General features: G+C 38.0%; 1 protein-coding gene across 1 annotated transcript in view; it reads right to left on the bottom strand.

Annotated features, from left to right (window-relative positions):
* tmem161b (transmembrane protein 161B) overlaps window positions 1–15,670 on the bottom strand; it is a 31,587-nt gene extending 15,917 nt beyond the window's left edge. Inside the window, exons 1-2 of the mRNA XM_038269831.1 lie at window positions 15,432–15,670; window positions 6,068–6,171 (exon numbers count right to left, since the gene is read on the bottom strand). Of these exons, the coding sequence (XP_038125759.1) occupies window positions 6,068–6,171; window positions 15,432–15,434 (107 nt within the window). The 5' untranslated portion in view covers window positions 15,435–15,670. The remainder of the gene's footprint in view (window positions 1–6,067; window positions 6,172–15,431) is intronic.
* Window positions 15,671–16,045: the final 375 nt, after the last annotated feature.

Raw genomic sequence — 16,045 nt, 5'->3', positions numbered from 1 at the left:
AAGGCAAAAGATTTATACTTTTTTACGCTATAATTTCCAGAGTTCTATTTGAATTTTGGAATTTGGCATGTAAATGTGGATCTTACAACACCTACAGTAGAATTAATGAGTGGCATTGATGGATGCATAAACGGGCATATTGATGGATGGACAGATAGGTAGAAAAGAACAGTAATATGGATGAACAGATTGATTGATGAACCAATGGATGAATCCGTAGAAGGATGGATGCAGAAATGAGTAAACGGTAGACAAATGGATACATGGGAATCTAAGTTTCAGAAAAATAACTGAAAACACATTAAGACCTCCATAGTGGGTAATTACATGCATGTCATTCACACCACGTTTTGGAGAGTCCACCTTACATTACCTTTAATGCAATAATTACACAAAGTGAGCTGTGTTCAAACATGTTGCAGCATATACAGGTTTAAATGAGGCCTACTGGACGAAGAGGTTACAAAGAATACAATTTTAGTTCTTTCAGGAAATTCATTAGGAGTTACAGTAAATAACTCATATAGTGGCCCATGATTCAGTATCCAAGGAAAGGGTCATTTAAATACTTCTTAGAATGTTGGAGTACTTCTGAGAAAATCTACTTTAAAATCTAAAATAACTTGGGCTTAAACTGGACTGAAAAAGTCTACAACATAAGTCTCAGATGCATCACTGCTCCAACGAAGCGGACTCAAACTAATGGCTCGTTAACGAGGCCTTTGCCAAACTGAAGATGCTGAAAAGGTAACCAGTCATTTGAATTGACTGTGTAGGAGTGGATGCATCTAAAATTTGCCGGACAGTAGGTCTTGAAGACCAGGGTTGGAGACCTTCTCTACACTAATCAAAAATACAATTGATCCAATCAACCAAATAAATATCTTTTTTTCAAAAACAAAAGTGATTATTCTGTATATTGAAACCTATACCTAAAAGTATTTTTCTTTTCTTGCATAACCTTTCATGGTCTTTTTATAGTATTCTCTTTTAGCAGTCTTATATGACTACAGGTGCTGGTCATAAAATTAGAATATCATGAAAAAGTAGATTGATTTCAGTAATTCCATTTAAAAAGTGAAACTTGTATATTATATTCATACATTACATACAAACTCATATATTTCAGATGTTTATTTTGTTTAATTTTGATGATTACAAATGACAACAAATGAAAATCTCAAATTCATCATATCAGAAAATTAGAATATTACTAAAGACCAATAAAAACAAAGGATTTATAGAAATGTTGGCCAACTGAAAAGTATGAACATGAAAAGTATGAGCATTTACAGCACTCAGTATTTAGTTGGGCCTCCTTTGGCCTGTATTACTGCAGCAATGCGGCGTGGCATGGAGTCGATCAGTCTGTGGCACTGCTCAGGTGTTATGATAGCCCAGGTTGCTCTAATAGTGGCTTTTAGCTCTTCTGAATTGTTGGGTCTGGTGTATTGCATCTTCTTCTTCACAATACCCCATAGATTTTCTATGGGGTTAAGGTCAGGAGAGTTTGCTGGCCAATTAAGAACAGGGATACCATGGTCCTTCAACCAGGTACTGGTAGCTTTGGCACTGTGTGCAGGTGCCAAGTCCTGTTGGAAAATGAAATCTGCATCTCCAAAAAGTTGGTCAGCTGCAGGAAGCATGAAGTGCTCTAAAACTTCCTGGTATGTGGCTGCGTTGACCCTGGACCTCAGAAAACACAATGGACCAACACCAGCAGATGACATGGCACCCCAAACCATCACTGACTGTGGAAACTTTACACTGGACTTCAAGCAACGTGGATGAAGTGCCTCTCTTCTTTTCCTCCAGACTCTGGGACCTTGATTTCCAAAGGAAATGCAAAATTTACTTTCATCAGAGAACATGACTTTGGACCACTCACCAGCAGTCCAGTCCTGTTTCTCTTTAGCCCAGGCAAGACGCTTCTGACGCTGTCTGTGGTTCAAGAGTGGCTTGACACAAAGAATGCGACAGCAGAAACCCATGTCTTTCATACGTCTGTGTGTGGTGGTTCTTGAAGCACTCACTCCAGCTGCAGTCCACTCTTTGTGAATCTCCCCCACATTTTTGAAGGGGTTTTGTTTCACATTCCTCTCCAGGGTGCGGTTATCTCTCTTGCTTGTACACTTTTTTCGACCACATCTTTTCCTTCCCTTCGCCTCTCTATTAATGTGCTTGGACACTGAGCTCTGTGAACAGCCAGCCTCTTTAGCGATGACCTTTTGTGTCTTGCCCTCCTTGTGCAAGGTGTCGATGGTCGTCTTTTGGACAACTGTCAAGTCAGCAGTCTTCCCCATGATTGTGTAGCCTATAGAACTAGACTGAAAGACCATTTAAAGGCTTTTGCAGGTGGTTTGAGTTAATTAGCTGATTAGAGTGTGGCACCAGGGGCCATCAATTTTGAACCTTTTCACAATATTCTAATTTTCTGATATGATGAATTTGAGATTTTCATTTGTTGTCATTTGTAATCATCAAAATTAAACAAAATAAACATCTGAAATATATGAGTTTGTATGTAATGTATGAATATAATATACAAGTTTCACTTTTTAAATGGAATTACTGAAATCAATCTACTTTTTCATGATATTCTAATTTTATGACCAGCACCTGTATACCATGATACACTATGCAATATGGATCTAATAAACATTAGTATACCATCAAGTTTGATTTAAACAATGTACAATAGACATTTACCACCAAGCTGTTACAACGTACAGCAATAACCACCTTCATCAGCACCAACCATCAATCTGTGCTTTTAGAGAAACAAAACAACCAATATATATAGTAAGCAGCTCTAGTGGGGTTTATTTTCATCAATTCAAATTTGAAGACGGGAGAAGGAGGAGAATGGAGGTGTGGTTATGGCTGCTGAATAGGGGGCATCCTGGCATGTCAGATTTATAGACAGAGTTGGAAGTATGTATTTATTACTCACCTATCAGCAGTTATTGTCTATAACATCAATTGTATGGTTTCTCAATTGATATATGTGGTTCAGTAAAGAACAAAATAAAGAAAAGAAAAATACAGACACACACACAAATTGCATGCAATGATTCATAGAAAATTAATACCTGGGATGGCAAGAACATTTCTATTGACCAATAAGTGGTCACAATGTGAGCCAGTATCATTTTCATCTCTCTCTCTTTGGTCTATCGTCTCTCTTCTGCGTCCAGAAAATCACACAGCTTTTAACAACCATAAAGTATCCAAAATAACAAATAAACAAACATATTCCTTTGTTTTATTTTAAATAGAATGAGGCTCTACATATCAATCTTTGTTAAAGGCACACTATGCAACATTTTTCAGTTAATTAATGTGTTCCATAACGTTTTGGATGATTAAATGAGTCATTTCAGGTTGGACAAAGGTATTCTCGGCCGCCCTGGTGGTCTGTGGGGGAAATACAGCACTTGCAATTGCAGGAGCCCTCGGCCCGCACCAACAGGCTCAGAAGTCTCGCGAGAGTCGGTCTTGCTTTACGGCGAGAACTGCTACACGCCCCCAGTTAAAAGCATGCTCGTTGCTAGCACAGTGGCGATCTTTGTGCAGTTATCATGGCGGAACCAGCGTGAAAACAGCGAAAGCCCATGTCGGAGCAGGCAAGAAAGAGGAAAAGGGCTCCGGACAGAGAGAGGAGTCGTACACGGGTGAACATCAGGCAAGCTTTTTCCGAATGGCGAGAGCTAAAATAAAAAGAAGGCTGCAAGGCTGACGCGGACCTAGCGTTTCTGCTGATGCGATTGTAAGTAACATTGGAATGGTTTCTCTCTCTCTGTGTGCATGTTCATACTTTCACTGTGTTAGTCATTTGTTGCGTTCGCCTGTCTGCTAAGCTCAAAACAACCGCGCCTGGCTTGAAGGAGAAACCAGGAGAACAGCTGAGCATTTTTACGACAGTGCACTTTTACTTTCGCCCTCTGGGGGGAGCCTCGCTGGAAAATCAACACCGGTTGCATAGTATACCTTTAATAGAGTAAACAAAGAATACTTCAGTTTATATTTAACTTGAATACTTTGGACTTCTTTAGGCAAATTTCAGGACTCGTACATCTCTAAAGCAAGAATCCTCTTAGGGAAATCGGGTCTAATTTTTGTTTGTCTTTGCTCAAAATTATGAGCCTCCTTATGAAAGCTATACTGTGTCACCCAAACAAAGAAGAAATAAATACAATGACTGAGTGTATAAATATTCCAATTTTTGTGTTGATGACACTTATCCCACCAGAACGGTGAAATGCTTCCCCAATAATAAACCCTGGATAACCAGTTAACTGAAGGAAAGGCTAAATAAGAAAAAAAGAACCTTCAGGATGGGGGGGATGGGGAGCTATTCAAGAGTACACAGAAGCAACTTATAGTCAAGATAAGTGAATGAAATGTGGTATATGAGAAACTCAGGTAGAACAATATCAGAGCTGTGTGGTCAGCTGGGGGGAGCAAGTAAAGCCTGGCGGCCTGCAAGGCTTATAACATAGTGGGGGAAACAACCCTCCTATCTTTTTCTGATGCTAAAATATATATATTCTTTCATTTAGTTATGAACTGGTTATTCTTTATATATAAATCTCATCAGAAAGGATTCAGATACCCAAGTAGTGTTTAGTAGCTGATGCCGTGTCATACAATCAGAATTTCATACCGCCTCCTAATCAAGACTTGACTTCTAAATTGTATTTTTCCAAAAATGGGATTCAAAACTTATCAAAAAACCTCAATATGTACAGGAAAGTGCAGCTTGAATCCTGATGAAGTAAAGGAAGCATGGCTCCACTCGCTTTCAATTTCACTCTCCATTATTACAAGGTTTACTTCCTGGCTCACTCACAAGTTTGTCAGTTTGTTAGAAAACTAAATGCACACAACTGTAAAAGCTGTGCCAGCACTCTACTAGGAGCTGTACGTCGCTCATCAATGGAGATGCCGGGTTTGCGAAATTGGCCAAGCAAGACAGAAAGTCAGGCAGAAAGGAACAATTGCAGGTCCCTTTAGCATTCAAATGGCACTATAGGGAAAGCTCAGGGAACAGAGGTAACTCAAGTAACAGCATTTATTCTGTTCGGTGAGTTGTAAAAAAACTTTAACACTAAACATGTAAAATTGTTAGGAATTTAAATATTCGTGAGTGCTATATCAACCAGCATTGCGTAAGCCTGTCAGTATTACTATTTGATTTGCTATAATGCCCATTACTCTTCAGAGTATGAGTTGAAACCATTGTTTTTAATAGTTAATGTTTTTTAAATAACAGATCAGTGTAGAGATGAAACAATTATTTGGATTCATTGAGATTAATCGATTATTGAAATATCTGTCAACTAATTTGGAAATGTATAAATCTTAAACTAGACTATACTATAGAGACTAATACATGCCATTAACCGAAAGAGCATCCTACTAAGAAAGGTAATCATGCAAAAACTGTGAAATATATAAAAACAATTTACATTTAAGATGACAAACATTTTCTTGTGAATATGCTCAATCCAAAACTCCTCAACAGGCATAGTTAAATTCAACTTGGTTTAAAGTCAGTTTTAATTATCCTTTAAGTTAGCTTTTGCAATCTGCTAACTAATTGATTAAATAAAAACAATAGGGTAGATCAATTAACAAAATAATCATAGTTGCAGCCCTAGCTCATTGCTTGTCATAGTGTCAATAAGAGCAAGAAGGTTTGCTTTCAGTAAACATACTACCATGTGTTCAATAACCAAAGTATCTGTGCTTCTTCCTGCAGGATTTAAAGCATAGTTGTACGTTGGTAAATACATATTTTTGAAATATTTCATGAAAGAAGTAAGATTATTGTTATCTGAAAACATAGCTTGCCATGCATATAAACTGATAATAATGCACATATAATAAAATGTAATAGATGTTGCTCAATTTCTTCATAAAGGGGAAAACGGGACACATTAGCCATGGTGTTTGGCTGTTGTTCCTTTTCAACATGTATCACTTTTAAATGTGTCAAACTTTAACAGAGATCAGCTACATTTTTAATCAAATCATTCAGGTGTAAGGAATGATCTTATATTACCTGCCACTGCACAGTAGCCATCTTGCGAAGGAGTAATGAGGTAAAATTTTCTGAATAACACTGGCCATTACCATGGTAACCACCAGCTGCACGCCAAACAAAGCCTGTAAGAAAAAAAGGAAAAGTATATAAAGTTATTGATAGACACTACAAACATTGGAAATAAAAACTGTCTTTAAAAAAAAAAGATATTTACGGTAAATACTTTTTAACTTATTCAATGTTCTATTATTTTTATGGATACTTTCATGTATTGTAAAATTACAACCCAAAAACTAGAACAGAAAAAAAAGACAGAACAATGTTCATTCATTCGGTTTTTCCTCCCTAATAACTATCAAACAGAGTAACTTTAAGAATAAATTAGGAGCCTTCAGTAAAATGTCATTTCATCATTCTGGCATCAGTAATAATTGAAATGGTAATGGATGACATTTTACTGATATTTTCAACCTGACATTGTAGTAAAACAAAAAAAGCAAAGGGAAGGGAAAGTATAAACAAGAAAAAAGTAGTTGGTGGTGATTACTTGACAAGCCAGGTATGATAAAAACTGTATTTCTTTTTATGAGTAATAAAGCACAGTTAGGTAGTTATTTTTCAAATCTGTTTATATAGCACCAACTCAAAATAACATTTTTAAAGTTTGGTCGATATGATATAAATTTGACATCCAAAATAAAATAAAATAAAAAGCATGAGAAAGACTGCCAAGTTTGCCCACAAGATCCCTGAACAAACCTCTTACAATTATTTTGCAATTTTGACAAAAATCCTCTAACACACCATTTTGTAAATATTTAGTTGAAGCGTTTCAGTAGCTGTTATGTAGGATGGTGGTCAGAAGACCCTGTGTACAGCAGCGTGGCTTCTGTTAGGGCAGCTGTGGCTACTATCTAGCATGCCACCCTCAGTGTGAGAGTATGTGGAAGAATGGGTGAATTCCTTAATATAGTGGAAAATGCTTCGGTTAAGACTCCTGATTTGAAAAGGTACTATAAGTGCAGTCCAGTTACGATACTACACTAAATGATATTTTGATATATATTACTAATAAAATTCAGCTGTATGAGGAGGTGGGAAGTAGTGTCTTAAAATAAACTGCAACTGTAATCAACTTTTTAGGCAGACCTGTGAGGATACTGGTGCAGTAATCAATTCTACTAAGTATGAACATGAATTAGTTTTTAAAGGTCCTGCTGAGACATCAGTCCTTTAATTGAGGAGATGTTTTAGGTGATAAATGGATGATTTTGTTACCATCTTTGTTTGAAGGTTCAAATGGACATACTAAATCTGAATGAACTAAATAAAATAACTCGTATGACAGAAAAATGGAAGCAAACCATCAAACCTGGTTTACCACAGCAGTGAAGCAGCGGCACATTTTATAATGCATAAGTGCTGCATCTTCCATAAATTTACTTAATTTTTCTATCTAACCCTTCTACTACTCATTTTTTATCATGTTTTTTTGGCCAGACAGAGCTTTCATGGTTGTTACACAAAGATGTAACAACAAAAGAAGCTCAATCTCAGCCCAGAAACCTCAGATCAATATTCGCTTAGGTTTAAGAGGCCAGAATCATTCCCATCAAGCTGTGCTTTTATCCACTCACTGTGGGCTTAGATCTTTTGGTGGGTTTCTCCTTGGCAATCGGTAAGAATCATTTATATCTTTTTCTGTGCACACTTCAGGAAAAAAGGCCAATTAATCTGTGATAAAATGTTTTCCTTTTCCAGGGGGAGTCCAATGGCTGCGATGCTTGAACTCAATGCCAGTTAAACTACACTTAAAAACCCATTATCCGTCTCTTTGTGTTCTTAACAGTCTAGATAAAGTCTAAGTGATTTCAATCAAATCAAATTCTTTAACTAATTCCCATTTCCTCAATATTATTAACCCTTGATCACCATCTCGGTGGTCACCTTAAAAAGATTGTTACTTTTTCTGTATTTATATATTAGATTTATTGTTTTGTTCTAGGTAGACTTGGTCTGAACATCAACATATTTGGAAAAAACATGTTAAGTCTTTTGTTTTCAGTGATCTGAATACCTTAACAAAACAATAACAAAATCCATAGCAAATGACAGTGTAATAGTTGGAAAATGATAGCAGGAAGAAGAAGAGCTACAGAGATTAATACATGGAGGATATAAAAAAGTAAGATATATTTACTCTTCATTTTGGATTGGTCAGAAGAAAGCCTAGTGACACACTGCAAGGGGTGAGCTTTAAAAGATGGAGTCAACACATCTCTAGAAGTACTGGAGGAGAGGGTGGGGGGGGGCCCTCATACTTGATGTGTGAGCAAACACAGCCTGTCTGACTTGAGACATTTCTTTATCGGAGTAACGGTCATGCTATATAGGTCAAAAGCACACAGACTTCCTCATGCGGATGCTGACCATTCCCTGTGGGGACCCATAAGGATCTCAGACCTAGGGGAAATTGACCCAGCATGTACTCCCTTATCTTGCCCAGTCCGCTTGACCCCCTCCAAACGACAATCAAATGAAATCTGTAGGGGGGATAACCAGCTTCTATAGGTGCTCAAATACCTGTTTTACTGATGAAACTAACTTTGCAGCTGTAAAACATGCTCTTTGGTGTTATTCAGCATGCCTACCACTGGGGTTATAGATACTCGCCAAATCTCAGTGCATATCTGAGGTAAACTACTAACCGCTGCAGCCAAAACTCTGGTCAGAATCTGTAACACATTTTATTTACCCCCTATCTAGTCATTTTTGCATTTTTTTGTAGAAAATGTACCGTTCTCTCTCTACTCATATGACCAAACAAGATCACACCTACAGAAAATAATTCCTATATACACATACACATATATATATATATATATATATATATATACTCACCGGCCACTTAATTAGGTACCCCATGCTAGTAACGGGTTGGACCCCCTTTTGCCTTCAGAACTGCCTCAATTCTTCGTGGCATAGATTCAACAAGGTGCTGGAAGCATTCCTCAGGGAGTTTGGTCCATATTGACATGATGGTATCACACAGTTGCCGCAGATTTGTCGGCTGCACATCCATGATGCGAATCTCCCGTTCCACCACATCCCAAAGATGCTCTATTGGATTGAGATCTGGTGACTGTGGAGGCCATTTGAGTACAGTGAACTCATTGTCATGTTCAAGAAACCAGTCTGAGATGATTCCAGCTTTATGACATGGCGCATTATCCTGCTGAAAGTAGCCATCAGAAGTTGGGTACATTGTGGTCATAAAGGGATGGACATGGTCAGCAACAATACTCAGGTAGGCTGTGGTGTTGCAACGATGCTCAATTGGTACCAAGGGGCCCAAAGAGTGCCAAGAAAATATTCCCCACACCATGACACCACCACCACCAACCTGAACCGTTGATACAAGGCAGGATGGATCCATGCTTTCATGTTGTAGACGCCAAATTCTGACCCTACCATCCGAATGTCGCAGCAGAAATCGAGACTCATCAGACCAGGCAACGTTTTTCCAATCTTCTATTGTCCAATTTTGATGAGCTTGTGCAAATTGTAGCCTCAGTTTCCTTTTCTTAGCTGAAAGGAGAGGCACCCGGTGTGGTCTTCTGCTGCTGTAGCCCATCTGCCTCAAAGTTTGACGTACTGTGCGTTCAGAGATGCTCTTCTGCCCACCTTGGTTGTAACGGGTGGTTATTTGAGTCACTGTTGCCCTTCTATCAGCTCGAACTAGTCTGGCCATTCTCCTCTGACCTCTGGCATCAACAAGGCATTTCTGCCCACAGAACTGCCGCTCATTGGATGTTTTTTCTTTTTCGGACCATTCTCTGTAAACCCTAGAGATGGTTGTGCGTAAAAATCCCAGTAGATCAGCAGTTTCTGAAATACTCAGACCAGCCCTTCTGGCACCAACAATCATGCCACGTTCAAAGTCACTCAAATAACCTTTCTTCCCCATACTGATGCTCGGTTTGAACTGCAGGAGATTGTCTTGACCATGTCTACATGCCTAAATGCACTGAGTTGCCGCCATGTGATTGGCTGCTTAGAAATTAAGTGTTAACGAGCAGTTGGAAAGGTGTACCTAATAAAGTGGCTATAAGTATCTATAGCATGAAATTGGCACACACAAACCCAGCATATGCGGAAAACGTTTGTGATTGGCAGGTGAAACTGTCAATCTACCTGCCACGTTGGCTGGGCAGCGAAAAAGACAACACACAACACTCAGGGTTTGTTGGCCGATCACATAGCCTTTTCTTTTTATAAGCAAGTCCCAATTTTTTCCTTGGAGTTTTTAAACAAAACATGGCAAAGTATGGATCTCATTCAACCATTACATCTGTTAAACCCATTTCTAGTGTTTAGTAACTTCTTTTTAGCTGTTTTTGAACACACCACAAGCATACACATGCTAACACAGAAGTTCAACGTGATGCAGAGTAGCACTAAATGTAAGCTACAGAAAGTTTCTAAAACCAACAGCAACAAGCAAAAATTTTGAAATTATTTTTTTTTTCAAACAAACCATTCAAGTTGGTAGACCTGTTAGCTCTAATTCTAGAAGCTAGTCACACCAGGTCAGAAACAGTTGTCATTATGTAGGCCTGGTCATAAATGAGATTAAGTTGGTCAATAACCCAAAAGCACATATATACACATGTAATTACAAAAGTAAATAGACACCCTACCAATGTCACATTTTAATTAAAAGGTTTAGAAAAATACACAAGAGTAACATATGACAAACTGTTTTATCTGTTATCACCAGATTAATTTTTCATACATTTGGGACTACTTATTTACAAGTGGTTGTAAATAATAGGATGATACATGACAACCCTGGTGAATAAAAGAATTCTAAAAAAGTGTTCATGTCAGTAAAGTGTTTACACTTTCACACAAACTTCCAGAGTTATCAACTGCTTTTCTAATCTAATATTAAGGTATTAAACAAAACTTTATAATTTATTTCAATTGGATATTTTTAAAGTAGTAAGGCTTTGCATGAAAACCGTTTAAATGCCAGATGAGACATCTACTTGAGTGGAACATCCTAAGCTCTCACAGTGGTTCCAAAGTACAATGGAACTCAGCCCTTTGGAAGCACTGAATTACTGGAGTAAGACTTGGCAAAACTTGGACTCTTTTCTTGGATTACATTGGTTCTGCAAATGCACAGACTGTACAGAAAGGCATCCATGGCTTATCTGGAAAAACATTTAGAATTAGACTTTTGAGTTTTGATGTTAACCAAGCACTATACTGTAAAACAGGTCTGGTAAATTCCAGTTACAGGGGGCCGGTATCCTGCAACTTTTACATCCATCCTTGGTCCAACTCAGCCATTTGATTGGCTGGTCCAACTCAGCCAATCAAATGGCTGAATTACCTCCTCAGTATGCACTCAGTTCCTGTAGAGTCCTCTCAAACATTTAAGTACTTGATCAGGTGTGTTGAAACAAAGGCACATCCAAAAGTTGCAGGATACTGGCCCTCAGGAACTGGAATTACCTACCCCTGCTAAAATCTTTGAGTGGTTCTATAACACCCTCTCAACTGTCAGTTTAGCTTTGTCATTGTATTCATCCATTTAATTTACTTATATCATTTATTTTATTTTTTATTGTCTTTGCCACCATGTGGGATTTTTGTTTGGTTTTGTTTCTATCGTTGACTCATACTTTGTTTTCCAAAAACAGAAAAATCAAATAAGCTATTGTCAAAAAACAAACAAAAAACTTTTAAATGGTAAATTGCCTCTACTTGTATAGCAACTGATCAAGTCCAGGGACTCAAAAGGCTTCACAGCCTCAAAAACAGCAGAGTCCTGGGTCTTTAGGGCAAGCCGGTTCGGACTGTTTACTCAGAAAGGATGTGAAGTTGGAGCTCCTTTTGAACTGATGTTGAAGTGTTTAGAGCCCCAGGTTCAGGCCGGTATGGGCTACCTACTGAGCAGGGACATCAAGTGTGATCTCCAGCCAACTGCAGCCATAACGTCAGAAAATGTGTCAGTCCTTACTTGTTCATTAAAAAGCAATTTAAAGATGTTCTAACTTGGGAAGTCTGCCTCAGAACCTTATCTGTATAGTCTGTTGATCAAGATTCAAATATGTTTTTAGAGTCCCTCAGATATACCAACTAGCTGCTAGCTAGGTTAGGTAAACTAACCAAGCAGTAGCAGCATTACTGGGGCCAGGGACTCAGGGGTCTTCAGCTGCCTGTATATGTCTACAATTTAAAGTGAATATAAACCATTCATGAGGTATTGTGTAAAAACTATGAATGTCAGAATATGAAATGTAATCTTTCATCATAAAATGTTAATATTCTAGCTTAATATTAAATCTAAACTGTTTTTCCATAGCTAAAGAAAAACATTAGAAGTAATGATCTGATCTGCCCAAGTCCTTTGACTTTTTCTTGTAGAAACAAGACATATACATTCTCTATAGATGGGCATTTCATATATACCTAATTTAGTAAAGTGTAACCATCTATATACATGTATATACACATTTTGTCATTTCTATTTTCATGGTTCTATGTTGACAGGGCTGCAAAGGAGATCAATAAATAAAAAAATTTTTTGACAATGTCATAACCATTATATCTTTGTGCTGTATATGTTTGAGATTTACCTTGTTTCCATGAAAAATAAATGGTGTAAATACGTTTTTAGTGGCTATTCTAAATTAATCATACAAATAAAAACTAACTGACCAGATGCAGGTTGCAGGTGGATGGCTGCTACATTTAGAAAATGGGTTTGGGAAAAAAAAGGATGAAATAGTACTTTTTTTGGCACTCTAAAATTTCTTTTTTTACAAACTTATTGAGACCAAGAAAATAGTTAAGGCCTGTTTACACAACATTTTCTGGTAAAAGTGCAAAAGTTTTGTTCAGTTTCAAACCCTCTTGTAAACCACAAATGTCCATGTTGTAATTGAAAACAGGTTCCAATGTGTTATGTTTTGAAAGCATCCTAACCTCCGTTGATGTGTACACAGGAAAAAAAATATCTGATGAGAAAGCCCTGCAAATGTGACATATGAGGTAGTAGTGGTGCCTTTCTAAGCAGGAAGCCTTTGTAGTCACATGCTTGTTATATTTAAAATAACATTATGGCTACACGTGGTTTGATGACAGCAGACAACAACCCCATTTAAACGGATGGTTAAGGTTAAACGGATGCCCCAGGCCCAAAAAGTGGCGGGCTGATCACAATGCAGAGATGTGTTTTTGAATTTTTGGATGCAAAGCGGGTGGGGTTTTGAGGGCCGGACGACAAAGCTGCGCAAAGCTGGAGAAAGCACAACAAGGAAGATGGCAACAACTATTGAATAGTTCTCGTTTGACTCCGCTTTGGAATCAGTTTTGGAAGGATTAGACTTGTGGTTTTCGTTGAAACATGAACAAGAAGAGGTTCTACGCTCATTCCTTTTTAATAAGTACGTATTCTCCGTTTTACCGACAGGCTGTTTGTTTACACTCCCCCACCAGCTTTCTGTCGTGCTTCCTAGGTCACAGTCAGATGCGCTCATTAGTCAGAGCGTTGGCCGATAGGCACAGACACGAGCCGTTTCTCAATTCACGGGAACACAAGTACAGACTTGCGTTCTCGTCAAGTCCGGTCTTGGCAAGAACACAGGAAAGTCTGGACTTGGTGAGAATACAAGCACGCAGCATAGATATGGGTCAATTTGAACAGAAGCGTACTCGTGACGTCACCACAGGCTCAGCTCGTCTAGAGATGCATTTCACCTCCTGTTATTAATAGTCTCTATGTAATAATAAATTCTGACTTTTTTCATTTAATGGGGGAATAATTATTAACACAGTCAGATAAACACAAATCAAATTAACATTTTGCCAAATAAAACACAAAAAAACAAATCGCCATCAGAGCCAGCAGTCCATGACACACGGCTATGCCGAGAGAGGGCTGCTATAGACAGGCTGCGGTTAGCCATGGCTGCCGTTAGCTTTGGAGCTCCGCTGGTTGCCGAGGTCCTCTCAACTTCGGAAATCTTTTTTTTTAATTACGCATTAAATCAGTAAATGGACCATATAGAGACGCTTTAAAGTATAATATTCTCGCCTCAAATGATCTTAAAACGTACTTTTATTGAACAACAGCAACAGAAAAGATAACTTTTAAGTTTCAATGGAGCGCCCCATTGAAAGCTGCTGCTGCCGCAGTGCATGCTGGGACAGCTGTCAATCTCAAGAACGCACAAGTCTGCTCTGATGCATACTCGATAAAGAAGGCAGGGCGAGAACAACATCCGGGGATTTGGTGCGATCTCGGTTTTGGGTTCTCGGCAATTCGAACAGTGCTCGGGCTGAGGCTGATGAAGTATCACAAGCACGCAAGAACGTATATTGAGAAACGGCCATGGGTTGAAAGACACTGGGTTGTTCTCATCAACAATCTTCCAATGTCTCATTCATCGGGACCAGACTAAATTACACATTTATTCTCACATTTAGTCTGGTTTATCAGGCTAACTAATTGCCATATCGCTTCTGTTTTAGTGACTACCCATATCCAAGATCCATTAAATAGCTTTAAGTGTTTTTTAAAGAAACAATTGATATAGAACAAACCTAAGATCTTTTAAAAGTGATGTTATAAATAATCACTAAATTATGGCATGTATGCTAATTACTACTAAGGTTTGTTTATACATTGGTAAACGCAAATTTTGAACTTGCAATAACTCTGACAGATTTAGATATGATAACTGTGACAGGTTTAAAAATGAGTGTGTCAGATGTTCCTGACAGTCTACCTGAGAGCGTCTGGAGGTCAAATGAATGAACACACCTGGTACCCAGCTTTGACCTAAGTGACACGTGTCTGCCATCAAGTTATTTTCTTATTTCTGCTTTAATAAACATATCGTAATATAATTTGTCCAATCAAGGGTTAAAATATTTCGTCCAATCACTGTGAATGGTCATACAATTGATCACAACTCAGGTTATTTTTCTCCATATTGGCTAATTTTATAGCTAGGAAGCTAATAAAGAGCTCCACTGATATCCTGCTTTAAATTGAATAAACTTACATTCAGTGTAACATAAGCCATCTTGACACCAAAAGCATATCTAACAATATGACAAATATATTATTAAAAGAGAGCTGTTAGAAGTGATAAAGCAACAGCTAAAAACACCTGCTAGGGCTAACAGGCTAAGCTAAAAAGAGGATTTTTAACCTATATCTGACAGCTAATCTAAAATATATGAAAGCTAACGTAAACAAAATAGTGGAGCCACTGCATATATCTTAATATATTGATATTTTTTCTGTGATAACGGTAAAAGAGTGGAAGCATTGCGTGCAGGTGCTCGATGTCATACTCACCATGTTGATGCAGTGCTGCTAAAACGGACTCTACCCCAGCAACACACAGCACCCCTACTCCGAAATTAAGCAGAAAGGCGCACATATGCCCTTGTTGCGATGGCTGAGGACAAAAATGAAAGGACTCGTGCTAAAAGAAATTCAGTCACTCTATCTACACAGAGATAGGCTACATCGTCAGAAAAATCAAAAGATGCAGTCTCCGCTCTCAAGTATTTTCAACTGCAGTAGAGGTCACACTGAAAACTCTTAGTGAATAGGGGTCTTCAGATGTGCCTGAATAGAAATGCGAAACTCGAGCCAACAAAATTATTAAAAAAGTATAAAGACAAAAAAAAACCCTCCAACTATTAAAGATATTCATACATATTTTTTAGATGTTTTGCGCTTTTTAAATTTTATTTTAAAACATGACGACTATTATTTAATATAGGCGTCTCGGAGTTTACTATAACTATTCTGTAGGACCGCCGTAGCACACATGACAGATTTGTAGTTGCTGGTAGGCACAGCACGTCAGAGCAGACGCAGTGGATGATCCACTTTTACTGAAAATAAATAACCAAATCTTTATACGTGAACTTTTTTTTTTTTCAGGTTACCAACACACAGAG

Source organism: Cyprinodon tularosa, unplaced genomic scaffold (assembly GCF_016077235.1).
Source record: "Cyprinodon tularosa strain WSP-4 unplaced genomic scaffold, ASM1607723v1 ctg74, whole genome shotgun sequence".
Lineage (NCBI taxonomy): Eukaryota > Metazoa > Chordata > Actinopteri > Cyprinodontiformes > Cyprinodontidae > Cyprinodon > Cyprinodon tularosa.
The sequence above is the reverse complement of the archived record's forward strand: the minus strand, read 5'-3'. Positions and strand labels throughout refer to the sequence as shown.